At 54.9% G+C, this 15,948-nt stretch overlaps 1 protein-coding gene across 4 annotated transcripts in view; it reads left to right on the forward strand.

Annotated features, from left to right (window-relative positions):
• The window catches only part of WASF2 (WASP family member 2), an 89,487-nt gene extending 76,012 nt beyond the window's left edge, over positions 1–13,475 (forward strand). For all 4 annotated transcript variants that reach the window (XM_055139626.1, XM_055139623.1, XM_055139625.1 and 1 more), the window contains exons 7-9: positions 3,268–3,423; positions 6,860–7,338; positions 9,870–13,475. In XM_055139626.1, the coding sequence (XP_054995601.1) occupies positions 3,268–3,423; positions 6,860–7,338; positions 9,870–10,027 (793 nt within the window). In that variant the 3' untranslated portion in view covers positions 10,028–13,475. The remainder of the gene's footprint in view (positions 1–3,267; positions 3,424–6,859; positions 7,339–9,869) is intronic.
• Positions 13,476–15,948: the final 2,473 nt, after the last annotated feature.

The raw sequence follows: 15,948 nt of genomic DNA on the forward strand, positions 1-15,948 counted from the left end.
ACAGTGTTACAGTGCTACAGTGTATATGTGTATGTATGTGTGTATATATATTGACACTTGGTTTATTTATATATATGTAATATATATGTGTGTATATATATGCATACATACATACATACATACATACATACATACATACATACATACATACATACACACCTCTTGGAGAGCCTGGCAAGCTACTCATAGCGTATTCGATATGCCAAAAACAGTAACGATAGGTCTCATTTCCCTGACCCTGAAAGAGCCTCCAATCATTGGGGAAAACGAGTAAGGAGAGGCTGCTAAAATCTCAGGGCTGGGAGGAATAGAGACGTTACTGGTGCCCACTCGAGTAAATTGACGAACAATAGGATGACAGTGATACAGTGACTTATTTATATATAGATATATTGAGATATATAATTGTTTAATATATAGAGATACATAATTGTAGTGATAGCACAGCAGGTAAGGCATTTGCATTGCATGTAGCTGACCCGGGTTCGATACCTCCACCCCTCTTGGAGAGCCCGACAAGCAACCGAGAGTATCCCACCCACATGGCAGAGCCTGGCAAGCTACCCATGGCGTATTCAATATGCCAAAAACAGTAATAAGTCAAACAGTGGAGATGTTACTGGTGCCCACTCCAGCAAATCAATGAGCAACGGGATGACAGTGATACAGTGACAGATATATATAGAGAGACACTTGTTTTAACTGAACTAAAGGAATTTATTTGGGAATCTTGCATACATCTGACCCAGGTTCAATCACCTGCACCTCATATGTCCCCCTGAACCCTCCTGGTCTGATCCTTGAGCACAGAGCCAGAATTAAGTCTTGAGCACAGCTGGATATGACCCAAAAACTGAAAAAAGAAAGACATTTGTTTGGGCTGGAGTGATAGTACAGCAGATTAGGCACTTGCCTTGCACACAGCAAACCTGGGTTCAGTAATCCCCTGCCCCCCTATATGGTCTTCTGAGCCCACCAGAGTGATCTCTGAATACAGAGCCAGGAGTAAGCCCGAAGTACTGCCAGGTATACCTGTGCCCCCACCCCCCCCCCCTGCCACTAACACCAAAAATGAATTTGCTTGGAGGCCAGAGAGATAGCTAAGGCTTTTTGCCTATACAAGGCCGGCCCAGGTTTGGGTAGCAGCAGCATGGATGGTCTCCTGAGCAGCACCAGGAGTGAACCCTAAGCACTGCCATGTGTGACCCTCCAAAAAGAAAAAATAAGGGCTAATAAAGGGCTGGCAAAATAGCACAGGGCTTAAGGCATCTGCCCTGCGTTCAGTCAACCTGGTTCAGTTCCCTTGCTACTACATATCGTCTCTCGAGTACTGCCACACATGATCCCTGACCACAGAGCCAGGAGTAAACCCTGAACACTGCTGGATATGGCCTAAAAACCACAAAAAATAAAATGATTTTTAAATAGTAATGAAGATGGAAGCTGGGGAGACGTTATAGGGCTAGGATGTGTGCTGGGCACTGCATGGTTTGATCCCCAGCACTTTCAGGGCCTCCTAAGCATCTCTGGATTTGGCACTGCTGGGGTGGCCTTGGTGGTCCCAGGCACTGTAGGACCCTAGTAGTACTGCGTCTTTAAGACCTAGCTTTAAACTACCAGCCCACATGACCAGATAGCATCCAGTGCCTCCATGGGCTCCCCAAACACTGCAACCATCATTCCCCAACACCCCACCCCCTACTCCTGGCCTCCCTCTATGGTAATCTCTTTTGGGACCATACAGGATGCAGGAGATCAAACCTAGCACCTTCCATGCTGTACTGTTCTCCAGCCTAAACTTGCCACTTATCTGTTGTCTAAGAGTTTGGGGATCAGAAGGCATATCTGGTTTACGGGGAGATGCTTGTTGGTAAATCTATAAAGAGACAGGCCAGGCTTCAGGGTTCCAGGCCTTGGGGATTTTGCATTGCAGCATCATCTGATTCAGAGAGTTTCCTCCACTCTGCCCTCCCTCAGGTCTGTGTTCTGTGAATTCTTTAGAACCCAGCAGTGGTGGAAAGAAAGGGGGAGGGGGAGCAAAGCAACGTTCCATTTTGCCCGCTGATGTTTTGTGTATTTGTACTTGTTCAGAGGCTTGTTGCTGTTACACCAAGAGCAGATTCACCCAAGGCCTAATGCTTCGAAGGACAGTGTTTTTATGAGACAAAGCCTAGCTCCTTACCTTTTTGTTTATTTGTTTGGCCACTCCTGGTGGTGCTTATGGGGGGGACCATATGCAGGGTCAGGGATCGAACTGGGCTCAGCCATGTGCGAGGCGAGTGCCTTAACCCCTGTACTGTCTCCCCACTCCCTAGCTGCCTGCTTTAATCTGCTGTTCATTTTCTTTGAAAAGAGACCTGGCAAACAGACTGTCTAACTACCACACAGCAACTTGCATTTGTCCTCAGCATGGTTTTGCAATCAAATGCCTCCTTGGCCTTTGAGCACTCCAGAGGCTTGCCGACCTCAAAACCAGGCTGTGTGCCAGTCACGTGTCTGCAGCTCAGTAGCCTTGGGGCTTGGCTTTGCCCTTTGCCACAAGACAGACTTTGGGATTTGGGCATCGGCTGCTCCTAACATTTGGGAGGGAATTTAAAAGAACTGCTGGATCTGACAAGGCCAACACTGGGAGAGAAACAGCACAGCTTTCATAATCTGGGCTGAATTCTGTGCCTACAGACAACACAGCAGAAATATCTAGGCGATACTTAGCAATAGAATATTGAACCCTAAGATAAAATTTTGATATAACAAGATTCAGGGGGAATATATTTATTTTATTTCTCCCTAGCTTTTGTATCAGATACATTTTTGTCGGATCTTTTAAGACAACCCAAGAGTCCTATTCAGCCTATTTTTTGTTTGTTTTGGAACCACACCCAGCAATGCTCAGGGGTTACTCCTGGCTCTGCACTCAGAAATTACTCCTGGCGGTTCTAGAAGGACCCCAATGGATGCTGAGGATCAAATCTGGGTCAATCACATGCAGCGCACGAGCCCTACCCATCGTACTGTTGCTCGGGCTTTTTAATGACATTTCAGGCTCTATTTAAATGACTTTTGTTTGTCTTGTTTTTAGGGTTACACCTGGCAATGCTCAGGGGTTACTCCTGGCTCTACACTCAGGAGTTACTCCTGGTGCTGCTGGGGAACCATATGAGATGCTGGGGATTGAACCCGGGTCAGCTGCGTGCAAGGCAAATGCCCTCCCCCCTGTACTACTGCTCCAGCCCCCTAAATGACATTTGGTATTGGGTTCGTTGTTAGGTATCCACCCTCCTTGGTGTACCAGAATGGCAGCATCGGTTCTGTGGAAAACGTGGACTCTGTCAGCTACCCACCACCACCACAGACAGACGCTACTTCTCCGCCTTCTCCGTCCTTTTCTGAAGACAGCTTGCCTCCCCCGCCAGCTGAATTCAGGTAAATGGTTGTATCTCCTACATCGACCCTTGTTGGGTGTTGGGTCAGTACTTAGGAAAACAGAATGATCGTCCCAGGTCCAGATAGTGTAATAGAATAGCTTCAGGTAAGTCTGTGTAGCTCATAGAAGTAACTAGTTTTGTCATGTTTACAAGGTGCTGAGCATTATCAAAGACATAATGTAACCTAACTACTAGGGTGCTTTGGAGATAGGTACCTGTTCTGCAAATGAGTAAATGATGAGGCAGAGAGAGGGCAATGAAATTACATAGGTCACACAGCCAATAAGAACTCCATGATAGGAAAGCAGGTCAGTCTGAATCAAGACACTGTTTTGTTGTTGTTTGTTTGGGGAGGGTTGTTTTTGTTTTGTTTGGGCACATCCAAGTGCTCAGGAGTTACTCCTGGTGGTGCTTGGCAGACCAGATGGAATGCCGGGGTCAGACCTGAGTAGCAGGTGCCTTACCTGCCGTACTATCTCTTCAGCCCAAAGCCGTGTTCCTATCAGCTATTCCTGACCAGCTGGGAGTTACCAACATACCTCCTTGTTTTTCTTAGTTTTAATGAAACAAATGTGGTGTGATCTGTTATCCTTACAATATTTCGCTGACGCCTTGCACAGCTCTCTAAGAACCTCGCAGTCACCTTTCTCTTTGTTGCTTCCAACTCATTTTATTGCTGGACAAAATCTGTAGGAAGAAAGAAACAAAGGGACTGTGAGAGGAAAGGTAGAATCTGTCCTTGTGGATAGAGGTGTGGCGAGGGTCAGCAGAGACTGGCTCAGAGGCCTCTGTGAGGTGTCTGATCCCAGGGTCTCCCACATCTTTTCCCAGGCCGATGCCTGGCCAGGGAGAGCCTTGAAAGGTCACGCTTTCTCTCTGGGCACTGCTGGTGCGCAGAGGAGCGGCGTGGACAGCCCCTCCGGTGGAGACTGAATCAGTGCCTCCCGCCCCAGACCATTCTTCATGGCTCTTGAAAGCACTAATCTCAGATCCCTGCCTGCTGCTAGCCCTGTCTGATGCAGCGAGCGCTGACGGTCTGTGGAAAATTCCAAGATGGATGCTTTTCTGAGGCGTGGTTGCTAGTGCAGGGCAGAGGGAGAGGTGGAAGGACTCTTCAGCCCCGCACAACGCCTGGGGTTGGCAGCGGCCGCCAGGCAGCCCTACCCGGAGCGGCGCCCTGCATCTTCCCTCCGCCAGCGTCGGGCCTGGTGTCACATTCATTTCCTGTCTCTGCTGACCCTCAGAACCTCCATTCTGCCCACTTTTTCCACGTGAGCACTGAAGGTGTGTTCACCTGAGTCTGAGCCCAGCGCAGGCCTGGCCCTCGGGCTCGTGAAGATTTCCTGCCCCCTTTCACCGCATGAGCGGTGCCATGGTTTTTAATGAGGATGCCACTGCTTCCTAATGTTGCACCAAAACCAGTTTGGTTTAATATATCATCTTTGCTTTGTGTGTTGGGGCCACGCCCGGCACTCCTTCCAGCTTGGTGGTTGGGGGTCTCTCCTAAGCGCCGGGCTGGGGCGCGGGGGCAGTGCTGTGCTGGGCTCCTGGATGCAGAGCATGTGCTCGGCTCACTCAGCTCTCTCCAGCCTCTGCTTTTCTCACAAACATTATTCATCCTGCTCCAAAGCTGACCCTGAGGTTCCTCTTAGAGGAAGGTCAGGAAAGAGCCTTCGCAGGAGAGCTGTGAGGTCTGAGGAGTGCCTGAGAGATGGGCGTGGCCTCCCTCGCCGGGTATACCAATTCACTAGTTTCTGGTGGTTTTTCTCAGTGTCCCCTTACAATTCCTCTCCTGATGAATTGCTCATCACCTTACAGTGCTACTCCTTCCTTCCTTCCTTCCTTCCTTCCTTCCTTCCTTCCTTCCTTCCTTCCTTCCTTCCTTCCTTCCTTCCTTCCTTCCTTCCTTCCTTCCTTCCCTTCCTCCCTCCCTCCCTCCCCCCCTCCCCCTTAATAGTTTTCATTTTCTTCTTTTTATTTTTATTTGGGGGCCACACCAGACTGTGCTCCTGGCTCTGCACTCAGGAATTACTCCTGGCAGTACTCCGGGGACCATATGGGGTACCAGAGACTATATGGGATACAACCATCAGGTTCAGCCTTGGCTGGCCACATGCAAGGCAAGCACCCTACCCACTGTACTATGTCTCTGGCCCAGTTTTCTTCTTCATTTTCTTTTTTTTTTTTTTTTTTTGCTTTTTGGGCACACCCGGTGATGCACAGGGGTTACTCCTGGCTCTGCACTCAGGAATTACCCCTGGTGATGCTCAGGGGACCATATGGGATGCTGGGAATCGAACCCGGGTCAGCCATGTGCAAGGCAAACGCCCTACCCGCTGTACTATCGCTCCAGCTCTTCTTGTTTTGTTTTGTTTTGTTTGTGGGTAGGGGGAGGCCACACCCAGCAAACCTTAGAGCTTACTTTGAGTAAAGCTCTGCACTTTGAGTGCACATGTGGGATTAATCCAACCAGAGTCCTGTAAATTCTGATGCATCGAGTGGGCTTCATCCACAGAGATATGCTCAGTGATGGAGACTCTGCATCAAAGACCTGAAGTTCAGCATTATTCCATTACGTTGCCTTTTTTTTGTTTATTTGCTTTTATTTTGGGGCCACACCTGGCAGTGCTCAGGAATCACTCCTGGCAAAGCTTGGGGACCGTATCAGGTGCTGGGGTTCAAACCCTGGGTGGCCACATGTAAGGCAGTCATTTGCCCCGCTGTGCCAGCATGTCACCCCTACCGGGTAACCTTTTGGGTACACGTGCCCTGCAAGGCCTGGCCGGTTTCCTGCGTCTTCCTAAAGTGGACCAGAAGCTTGGAGCCTCTTGATTTGTATGATTTTGTAGGGCTCCCTGGGCGAGGTGGTGGGAGCCATTTTGAGATGACCAAAGGCCGTTTACAGAAGAGGAAGGGTGGTGGCTGGTGGGAGAATTTTTAAGAACTGACTTTTTTTTTTTTTTTTTTTGCTTTTTGGGTCACACCTGGCGATGCACAGGGGTTACTCCTGGCTCTGCACTCAGGAATTACCCCTGGCGGTGCTCAGGGGACCATATGGGATGCTGGGATTCGAACCCGGGTTGGCCGCATGCAAGGCAAACGCCCTACCCGCTGTGCTATCACTCCAGCCCCAAGAACTGACTTTTTAAGTTGCCTCCCTCCTCCCGTTCTTTTCGATTACTGCAGATAGCACCCCCCCACACACACACACACACACACACTCACACACACTCTCACACACACTCACACACACACTGTAGCTGTGCTGCTTAGTTCACCCCTCCCGCCCCCCCACCCCGGCTTTTCTCTCTGTGGGAGCCTGAGGGAAGTGATCCCCACCACTGATCCCTCAGCTGCGGGGACTCCGGACAGACTCTTAAGTCGGTGTTTGTGCCTTGAGAGTGACTGGGGCTCTGTTTTCTTTGTTCCTGTAGCTATTCATCAGACAACAACCAAGGGGGGTCTGGCTTGGTCGGAACCAAACGGTCCAGTGTGGTCAGCCCGAGCCACCCCCCACCAGCCCCTCCTGTGGTCTCCCCACCAGGCCCCAAGCCTGGGTTTGCTCCCCCGCCTGCGCCTCCACCGCCGCCTCCCGTCATGGGCATTCCACCCCCTCCGCCACCTTCGCCCCCATCTTTCCCACCTCACCCCGATTTTGCTGCCCCTCCACCACCTCCCCCGCCACCTGCTGCTGACTATCCGACCCTGCCACCACCTCCTTTGTCCCAGCCAGCAGGGGGAGCTCCGCCCCCTCCGCCCCCTCCTCCTCCCCCGGGCCCCCCTCCTCCCCTGTTCAGCGGTGTGGATAGCCAGCCTGCCCCCCCACCTCCACCTTCGGATGCTGCCAAGCCCAAGTCTAATTTGCCTCCTGTGAGCGATGCCCGCAGCGACTTGCTTTCAGCCATTCGTCAAGGTAAGTCACCGTGGGGGGCGGGGGGGGGGAGTGTCAGTTTTGTAAAGCCTTGTCTCTCCTGCACCTGGGGTGGCTGACTGGGGCAGTGCAGGGGCCCCGCCCTTCGCAAGAAATAGTTTTCACTGGGGAATAGAAATTGGTGCCTCAGCCCTAAGATCAACCTGAGGAAAGGCTTTGAGCACCAAAGTAAGATTTAGGCTTTGAGACCTGGAGCTGGCTCAAGCGGGAGACCCAGGTTCCATGCCCAGCTCTGCATGGTGCTCGGAGACCACCAGGTACTGGCCCCTGACAAGACAAAATAAAGACTGGGAAGTCTTTCCACCTTGCTTAAAGGATTCTCTCTCTCTTTCTCTCTCCCCCCACCCCCACCTCTCTCTCTCCCTCTTGCTCTCTCCCTCTACCCACTGGTACTTAGGGAGGTGCTCCTAGTATAGTGCTTAGGGACTCATAAGTGTTGGGGCACTAACAGCGCCTTCCACCTACAAAACATACATGAACTCAGGCCATTGAGCAATCTCTCTGGCCCTTTGTTTTTAAGGAAGTGCTGGGGATCCAACTCAGAGCCTTGACACATGCAAGACACAGTGTGTCATGTCGAATGCCCGTTCCTCATGAGTCACCAAGGCCACACCTGGTAGCATTCAGGGGGGCATTTGGTGCCAGGGGTCAAAATCGGTGTCTCGCCCACGCCAGACTCCAGCATTTGGCTATATTTGTGTTATGCAAAGTAAAGGTTTTTCTTTTGCTTTTTGGGTCACATCTGGCGTTGCACAGGGGTTCCTCCTGGCTCTGCACTCAGGAATTACCCCTGGCAGTGCTCAGGGGACCATATGGGATGCTGGGAATTGAACCCGGGTCAGCCGCATGCAAGGCAAATGCCCTACCTGCTGTACTATCTCTCTCTGACCCCCTAAAGGATTTTTTTTTAATTTTTTTAAGAATACTGATGCATGGGGCTGGAGCAATAGCACAGCGGGTAGGGCGTTTGCCTTGCACGCGGCCGACCAGGGTTCGATTCCCAGCATCCCATATGGTCCCCTGAGCACCGCCAGGGGTAATTCCTGAGTGCAGAGCCAGGAGTAACCCCTGTGCATCGCCGGGTGTGATCCAAAAAAAGCAAAAAAAAAAAAAAAAAAAAAGAATACTGATGCAGGGGCTGGAGCGATAGCACGTTTGCCTTGCACTCAGCCAACCCGGGTTCGATTCCCAGCATCCTATATGGTCCCCTGAGCACCACCAGGAGTAACCCCTGTGCATCACCAGGTGTGACCCAAAAAAAAAGAATACTGATGCTCAAGGCTGTACTGGCTTTGTGCTCAGGAGTGAGCCCTGGTGGTGATCAGTGCAGTGCTAGGGATCAAACCAGGGGCAGCTGCACACAAGGAAAGTGCCTGACTCCCCTGTACTCGCTCTCCAGCCTCAGGTAAAGGATTTTTAATCTGCAATCCTTGGGGCAGGGGCTGCTCTCAGAGATACCTAGTAGAGCTGGGGCAGGGGGGACAGGTAATTTCAAGGGTCAAGCTCAGGGCCTGGGTCATATGCTTCAGTCCTTTTCAGTTCTCTCCCTAGCCCCATTGACCTGGGATGTTTGACTCTTGAGAATTTGTGCCTTGTATATGTTTGTGTCTGTTTTTTCCCCCCTTGGACAAGTGTCTTCATTTGTCAACAGGTTCTGAAAAGGGTTTGCACTGCAGAGAAAAGCCAGAACCACTGTCCTCAAAAGGCCTTCCTCAGTGGGACTTAGTCACATCTGCCCTCCCCCTTCTGCCTTTCACATCCGTCCTGCCTGCTCTTTCTCCTTTCTCCCTTGCTCCTTTCCCTCCCCACATCTGTCTTTTCCCCTTCATTTTCCCCCTGTCCTTCACCATTTTACCCTAATGGAATATTTATTCTCTTTCTGTCAGCGACTGACTTGTTCAAGTTGATAGAGTGGTTTCTTCACTTTTGTGGGAGGAGGTAGGGGTCCCTTTTTTTTTTTTTTTTGCACAGTGGTACTCGGGTTACTTCTGGCTCTGTGTTCAGGAATCACTCCTGGCTTACTCTGGGAACCATATGGGATGCCAGAGATCAAACCCGGGTTGGCCACGTGCAAGGCAAGCACCTTACGTGCTATACTATCACTCCGGCCCAAAGGTGGTCTCTTCTGTTTGTGACTCTCAGCGATCCGGAGGATTATCTGGAGGGGGATCTCAGGTAGCTGAGCCCCGTGATAACTGTGGCACTGGGCAGACGGAGTCCCCGCCAGTTGGGGTACGAGATCCTCCGCCCGGTGAGCAGCAGCCTTCCCTGTGGGAATGAGGAAGAATGGCAGCTTCCTCTCAGACGCGTGTCTAGTGCGGAGCCAGTGTTCCATGAGCCCGCACCTTTGCCGGTGCCCCTCTTCCCTCTCTACCTCCCCAGGGGACCCCTCTTTCTCTCCACCTGCCGGCTGCTCCCCCCACCCACAGCCACGATCCCCTCCTCAGCCCGGGTGGATTCCGAGGGTGAGCACTTGCCTCCCTAAGCCTTTTCTCTTGCTTCCCCGCCCCCAGGCTTTCAGCTGCGCAGGGTTGAGGAACAACGGGAACAAGAGAAGCGGGATGTGGTGGGCAATGACGTGGCCACCATCCTGTCACGCCGCATTGCTGTGGAGTACAGCGACTCGGAAGATGACTCCTCGGAGTTTGATGAGGAAGACTGGTCGGATTAACGCCTTCTGGCCGCTCCCCACCTTCTCCTTCCTTCCTACTTGCTTTCTTTGATGCCTACCCCAGCAGTCTCGTGGCGGGGGGTGGGAAAGGGAGGAAAAAAAGGAATTTCAAGGGGCCAAAGTCTTCCCTGAAGCAACCAAAGATATATCCAAGTGCTTCCTCCAGATCAATGTCTGTTTTCCACCCCCACCCCGCCCCCCCTAGCCAGGCCCTGTGGAGCTTCTGGGGTGTAGTAGCTTAGACATTCCCTCTTCCTTCCCTTCATGTTTTTAAGCAGATCTCTTTGAATGGTTTGAAATTGGCGTTGGTGCCTTTCCCTGGGAGCCATTTTCAGCTGTGGACTTCCACAAGGCTTAGCTTTCAGCTACTTCAAATAATGCAGCCATCTCTGGCCCTACGGCCGGCGCGCGTGCGCGCTTTCCTGGGCACCGCTTCCCGGCGGTCAGGTCAGCGGGGGAGGCTGCCTTTTGCTAAACAGTTTCTGTGTCTGGGTGCCCTTTTTTCCCAGGCTCCGCCAGGCCCCTCAAGAATGTCTCACTCCGCTGCCCAGAAATTACGCCCTTCAGAAGGCTGAGCTCGTTGCCTCCGTGCCCGGCGTCCTTCTGAAGAGTGTGATGTTTGGGTGTTCCGGAAATGCCCGCCCTCACCTCCAAGTGCCACCTGGCACTGCCTCCTACTTCTAACCCCTTATACTCATGACCAAATTAGCCCCGCCACACAGGGTTGTTTTGTTTTTTGGTTTTTTTTTTTTTTTTTTTGGTTTCTGGGTCACACCCAATGATGCACAGGGGTTACTCCTGGCTCATGCACTCAGGAATTATTCCTGCGGTGCTCGGGGGAACATATGGGATGCTGAGAATCGAACCCGGGTCAGCCGCGTGCAGGGCAAACACCCTACCCGCTGTGCTATCGCTCCAGCCCCCACCCCCGCCACACAGGGGCCCGTGCCTGTGCTGGCCATCGAGACCCGGAACTGGAGGGGACTGAGACTCCCGTCTGACCCGCTGAAAGTCGAGAAGTGGGAGGAGACTTGCTCAGGGTCACAGGGTTGGGTGGTGACGGGGAGACCCCAGCGTTCCTGATTCCAAGGCACCTGTGCTTTCTGGGACCAAATCTCGGGCCCCTGCTGGAGTCGGGGCGTTGCTTCTCCATCTCTCACCACAGGTGGGGTCCCAGTGGTGGGGCGAGGGTCCTGTCCCAGGCCCTCAGCTTCCCATAATCCTTGGCTCCTCTTTTCCCATCACTCCCCTCCCGCATGGCCTTGGGGCCCAGAGGTAGTGAGAGGAGGAAGCGGCTCGGCAGCTTCTGACAGGTGCTGTTTTCAATTCCTCTCAGCTCCCCCCTCTTTTTATTTCCCCAATTTAAGCCCAGGCTCTGCCAAGTGTAGAAACTTCAGTCCCTCAGGCTGGCAGCCTCTGTTGGTAGCTGCCGGGAGGTGGGGGGGGGGCTGGTAGCCGCAAGGGGGGCTGCGAGGCAGCGTCTAGCTTCCCCCTGTCCCTGCACACAGTCCTGTTCCCCGCTCAGGCCCCTTCCCCGGAGCTAACACACAGGTGCTATTATTCAGGGAGAAAACTGGTCAGCTGTGGCCAACAGCGAGGTCTCTTCTCTTCCGTCCGAACTATTGTGCAGCCTCTTATGCTGAAACCGGCTTCTCCTGGCTTCTCGAGCTTTCAGAGCCCTGAAACAAAGAGAAACAGGATCTGTCTCTGCCCAGCGCAGCAAATGGTTGTAGTAATTGCCAAAGCTCTTGTAAACCCCTCCGGCTGGAGGAGAGCATGTAATCACGGGTCCTGCCGCGGTGCCCTGGCTGAACGCTCCCCCTCTCCTCCCTTCCTTGAACTCGGGGCCTGGGAACTGAGCCTGAAGGTGCCAGCAGGCCCTCTGCTCGGCTGCTCCGGCCCGTGCCCTCCTCCCTCTCCCTAGCTCAGGTGTCTCTGGCATTGGGCTGGCACCGGGGTCCAGTGCGGAGCTGAGCGGGCTCTGTGCCTCTGCCTGGTTTCCCAGCCTGCTCTGTGCATGCCGAAGGTGCTTTCTCAGAGCCCTGAGGGGCCGGAGAGGCAGCCGAGGGCAGTGGTTCTCCCAGATAGGAGCCCTGGGGCCCGGCCAGGCCAGGGTTTGCGCCTAATGGCTTTGACTAAATTACCCCTCCCCCTCCTTTCCGGAAAAGGGGGAGCCAGCACCACTCGCCAGGGTTCTGCTCTGACCTTGAGAGGGGCGGTGTTGGCCTGGCTCGTGGAATGGACAGCGTCTGCTGTCCGTCCGCAGTGGAAAGGGCTGGGGGGCAGGAGGAGGTGGGGAGGGGCGCTGCCTGCGGAAGGTAGGATTAGATCATTAGCTCAGTGACCTCCTAGGGTTTCGATGTGCTGTGTTCTCATCCTACAGCTGGTTTGGTAATGATCTGCAAGTCCCGGAGAGCAACAGCACAGCTCTGCCTGACGCTCTCATTAAAATCTATGCAGCCAAGCTCGGCGCTTTGTAGCAGCCGGCCTTGCGGAGCCTCCTCAGCTTGGGGGGGCTGGGGACCCAGTCAGCCGAGAGGCCCTCTGGGCTCTACTTATGCATATGTGCACCAAAAAAAAAAAAAAAGCTTCTTTAAACCCAAAGCCCTTTAAGATGATAAAGGATCCTGTGCAGGTAATTGTGTGTTTTCGGAACCCTGTAATGTAGAATGCAGAGTTTAGTGATTATTTAAACTGGGCTGAGGCCGGTAGGAGTGGGAAACAATGGCCCTTACGGACTCTTCTGCCTCCCTTCCTGCTCCCGCGGCTCCTGGGGCTGGGGGGCCCAGCCTGCCGCTCAGTGTGGAGGCCTGTGGCCGCTCAGCCTCGGGACACATTCCAGAGGGGGCAGGGGCTGCACGGGTGGGCTTGGGGATCCCTCGGAGGCTCAGAGCAGCTGGCCCAGGCCCCAGCTTGCCTCTGACAGAAGCTCAGGCGCCCTCGGAGACGACCCTGGCCAATGTCACCGGCAGAGCCGAGGCGCTGTTGTCAGGCCGAGTGGGGAATCTCTTCCCGCGGCGCCGACCCTCTGACGCGGCTGCCGGCTTGGACAGACTGAGGCCCCGGTGGCGCTGGCGACCCTGCTACAGGATTCCCACTGGCTCCTGGCCCTCGGCCTGCCCCCCACCACAGCCCCTCGCCTGACCTCAGGTCTGCCGTGGCCGGTGCCCCAGGCCAGAGGCTTTTGCTCAGGAGACACGAAAGCGGCAGACTCTGAGCGGGGCTCAGCCCTTCTGCGGGACCAGGTGCCACCCAGAGACCCACCTCGTCTTGTGCCTCGGAGAGGAGTAGGGAACAATTTATTATTGTATTAACTTGACTCAATTAACTCACATGAGAAACTAACCAATTTTTACTTTCCGTCTAGAATGTTGTACGTGTAGGAAAATAAGCCGTAATGCTCCCAAAGTGCCTTGTTTTCTCTGACATAAATATATTTATAAGGACCGATTCCGGTGGATTCTTGGAAATGTTTGCCACATCTAGATTTCAGGGAGTGGGTCTGTAGTGTGGTGGGGTCCAGTCTGAAAGCGGGTCCCTTTCCCAAGAGGCCGGGAGGGGAGCTGCCATGGAGACGTGAGCAGTGGGGTCCATCCGGGCTCCCACACGGCCCTTTCCTCTCGGCCCGCTCGCTCCCCAGGGCTCCAGCCGGCAGTGCCCCTGCCTGTGTGCAGTGTCCTGGCTCCTGTGCATCACGTTTGAAACCAGCAGCCTCGAGATTCCATGTGAGGAATATGCACAAATACATAAATGCCAACATTTTTAATAATTTGATAAAGCCTTTGTAGCTGCTCACTTGCCTGTGTGTGTGTGTGTGAGACTTGGCTCTTTGTGTGTGTAAAGGGGGGGTGGGGAAGAGAGAGAGAAACACTTGACAGGGGCACAGGACAGCCACAGGTGGTGGCCAGAGCTCCAAACCAGGCTGTGTGCGGGCTGAGGGCAGGAGGCCTCTGGCTGTGGGAGGCGACACCCCGCACGCAAGCTGGGGCTAACGACCAGGAATTACTTTGGTTTAGGAGCCCAGAGTTTAGGGCTCCAGACCAGGCCCCTCGGCTGGCCGCAGGGGACGTGCCGGGGCCTGGGGGAGAGCAGCTGTGGGCAGCTCCTTGCACGAGGTAGGAGAGGACGGGCTGAATGCTGGTGCAGCCCGAGGCCCTCCCACATCTGGCCGGCATCTTGTCTGCCTCGCAGACCCCAGCAGCTTCCCCTAAATAGAACGGTTCACAATGGAATCCGATAAAAGGGCCCGGCTGCCGGGCAGCCCCTCTCCTGCCAGGGAGGCGAGGAGGCTGGGTTTAGTCTGACCCAAAAAAACTACCTACCCAGGAAGCAACGGTCGTTGGGAGCCCAGCTGCTGTGGGTAACTGTCCCGGGGGTAATTTACGAGCAGACACCCAGTTCCGCCCTGCAGACGCGGCGGGGTGGCCCCGGGGTAGGGGCGGGGAGCAGGGCTGGTGAGTCCTCCGGTCACGCCTGCCGCTCACTCACCCACTGGCATCCCAGGAGAGGGGCAGAAGTTTTCAATTGTCAGCAACTGCTGCGCCAGCCGCTCTGAGCTCATCGCTGGAGGTGGGGGTGCAGGGGAGGGGGCGCCGAGCCAGCCCGCCCGGCGGAGCCCCTCGCTCCACCCTCCTGCTCCGGCCTGTGTTTAGTCAGCACTTGGCTTCCCGAGGCCAGTGACTGACAAGCAGCCAGACGCCCGCCCTGGGAGAAGACAAAATGGTGGTGTGGGGAGCCGGCCGCACTGGGGAGCCGCAGGCGGGCGCGCCAGTCCTCCCGCCAGTCCTCCCGTCCATGCCTCCCCCTGCCCGAGAACCGCCGCGGCTCTATTTCCGTCCTGTGAGTCAGTGGCCACCCCTTGCCCACGTGGGGCAGCAGGTTGAGAGGTTGCGTTGCCTCAGCCCACGTAGCTGGTGTGCTTGAAGCACGGGCCTTGGCCCACAGCTCTCGCGCCCTCTGCCTTCCGTGGGCTCAGATCTCTCCCCTGGCCCGGCCTCTGCAGCCGCAGGGCGTGTGCGCTCCACCCCAGGCCCTGGGCTCGGGTACAGGAATCAGGAGGCTGGACTGAGGCCCCCACCCTGCTGGACACGGGCAGTTGGGAGTGACCTGCAGCCTCACCTGCCGGGCACGGTGGTTTGGTTCCCTTTCTCCCCCTCCCCCCCCACACACATGCGTGTGCTGCACAACACGTGCTCAGAGGCACATTGACGCACACACACTCAGACACACAGCCCTGCCAGGGGCCCTCGTGAGGCAGCGCCCTGCCCTCTCGCTCAGGGCTCACGGCCCTTTCCAGACAGACCACACCAGCTGCCCCTCCCTTCTCGCTGCCTCCACCAGTTCCTCACTGCCCCCTCCTGGCTGCCCGGCCGCCAGGGCAGCCTGGCCCCATTTCCTGCGAGTTCTGCTCCGGGCCCGTGGTCAGCCAGTTTCCTCCCAGGCCTCAGGCGGGGAGCAGAATCAAACGCTCCCCATGGGCAGCCTCGCGGTCCCGGGAGATGGGGGGCTAGAAAGGACATTCTGCAGCTGGGCAGGATGAAAGACGCACTCGCACACAAGCAGGCCCTCCAGGAGTCTCCCGGCAGAACCGTCAGCAGGAAGTGAAGGGAGGCCTGCGCAGACACCACCCGCCCAGCCCCCAGCAGCGCCTGCCCCGGGACCTCCCAGGGTCAGCTCTGCTCACTCTCACGCCTTGCTGCCTCCTGCCTGTGCAGAGTTGCCTGGATGGTGTCTGGGACCCTCCCCTCGGGCCTCTCTGCCTCTGGGGAAACTAACGCCCCTCCAGACTTGTGTGCCTGAGTTAAGCACAGCCGTAAACATGGCCGACACTCCTCTGGGCAGTCCCAGGAGGGTCACCGAGCAGTCCTGCTTATTTACAGGGCCTCTGCCAGCAGTTTTCGGCCTGGCTGGGATTGGTTCAG

This window comes from Sorex araneus, chromosome 5 (assembly GCF_027595985.1).
Source record: "Sorex araneus isolate mSorAra2 chromosome 5, mSorAra2.pri, whole genome shotgun sequence".
NCBI classification, from domain to species: domain Eukaryota; kingdom Metazoa; phylum Chordata; class Mammalia; order Eulipotyphla; family Soricidae; genus Sorex; species Sorex araneus.